The sequence below is a fragment of the Pygoscelis adeliae genome, unplaced genomic scaffold, assembly GCF_000699105.1.
Source record: "Pygoscelis adeliae isolate BGI_AS28 unplaced genomic scaffold, ASM69910v1 Scaffold320, whole genome shotgun sequence".
NCBI lineage: Eukaryota > Metazoa > Chordata > Aves > Sphenisciformes > Spheniscidae > Pygoscelis > Pygoscelis adeliae.
The window spans coordinates 741165-742377 of NW_008823967.1; the positions used below are offsets into that span (position 1 = coordinate 741165).

At 41.1% G+C, this 1213-nt stretch overlaps 1 protein-coding gene across 2 annotated transcripts in view; it reads left to right on the forward strand.

Annotated features, from left to right (window-relative positions):
- Window positions 1–376: 376 nt before the first annotated feature.
- The window catches only part of ZNF131 (zinc finger protein 131), an 18353-nt gene continuing 17516 nt past the window's right edge, over window positions 377–1213 (forward strand). For both annotated transcript variants that reach the window (XM_009324444.1, XM_009324451.1), the window contains exon 1: window positions 377–509. In XM_009324444.1, the coding sequence (XP_009322719.1) occupies window positions 386–509 (124 nt within the window). In that variant the 5' untranslated portion in view covers window positions 377–385. The remainder of the gene's footprint in view (window positions 510–1213) is intronic.

Here is a 1213-nt window from a genome sequence, read left to right on the forward strand (position 1 = left end):
TCTCTAACGACAGCAGCTGACTGTTGTTGAATAGTTATCTGTGGAGATGCTGCATCCCTGCAGTGTTCGCTTTGAGGGAGGTGGGTCCCTGCTGAATCTATAGAATAAAGACATAGACTTACCCACTTGGACGGTTTTTTCACGTGTGTAAATAAGGCAATATTCCACATCATTAACCCTACCGTTTCCTACCTATCAGCTAAAATCAGGTAAACCTGTTACCAAGATAGTTCAGTGTTTCTGTTGGTTTTGTAGTCCCTGAAAAGTGCTAGTTAGTTCATGTTTGTATACATGAACTACATAATGCACTGACTGTGCATAGTATTTACTGAGTGGCAGTCTTCTTACTCTCATATCTCATCTCTTGCAGACTAGTCCTTTTGCCATGGAAGCCGAAGAAACGATGGAATGTGTCCAGGAATTCCCTGAACACTATAAAGTTATTTTGGATAGACTGAATGAACAACGTGAGCAGGACCAGTTTACGGATATCACTCTGATTGTTGATGGTACGTACAGGCCTGAGAACCAGTTGGTATACAGAGAATTCTGAAAGCGGTGCTGGGAAGCTGTTGGGTTTGTCACAGGTCAGCTGTCAAACTGGCTGCTAACAAATTCTTGGTTCTGTACCGGTGTGCGAGTTGATTGCAGAGTTTCATTTAAAATCTCGGGGTGAACAGAGTCTCCAGCAGTGATTAATAATTTTGCTTCTGCTTTTCCAAACGAGGGGCTAAATATTGTCAGATAGAAGCCCACTTTGAAACTGCTGTGCTATATTTAACGTGTTGTCTAAGGATTTCCAAAACATTGTTAAACTATTTTTCCCTAACTTGAGCTGACTGTTTGCATGCAGAGAACTTGTACGAATAGTGTGTTCTTTAAAAAAAAAAAACCACAAACAAACCACCTTGAAATTAGATTTACTTCTTACTATTTTAATATATAGTTAAAATAGGGTAGAAGCACTCACTTTTCATAGAATCATTAAGGTTGGAAAAGACCTCTAAGATCATTGAGTCCAACCATCAACCCAACACCACCATGCCCACTAAACCATAGAATCATAGAATCATTAAGGTTGGAAGAGACCTCCAAGATCATCGAGTCCAACCGTCAACCCAACACCACCATGCCCACTAAACCATGTCCCTAAGCGCCTCATCTACCCGTCTTTTAAATACTTCCAGGGATGGGGACTCAACCACTTCCCTGG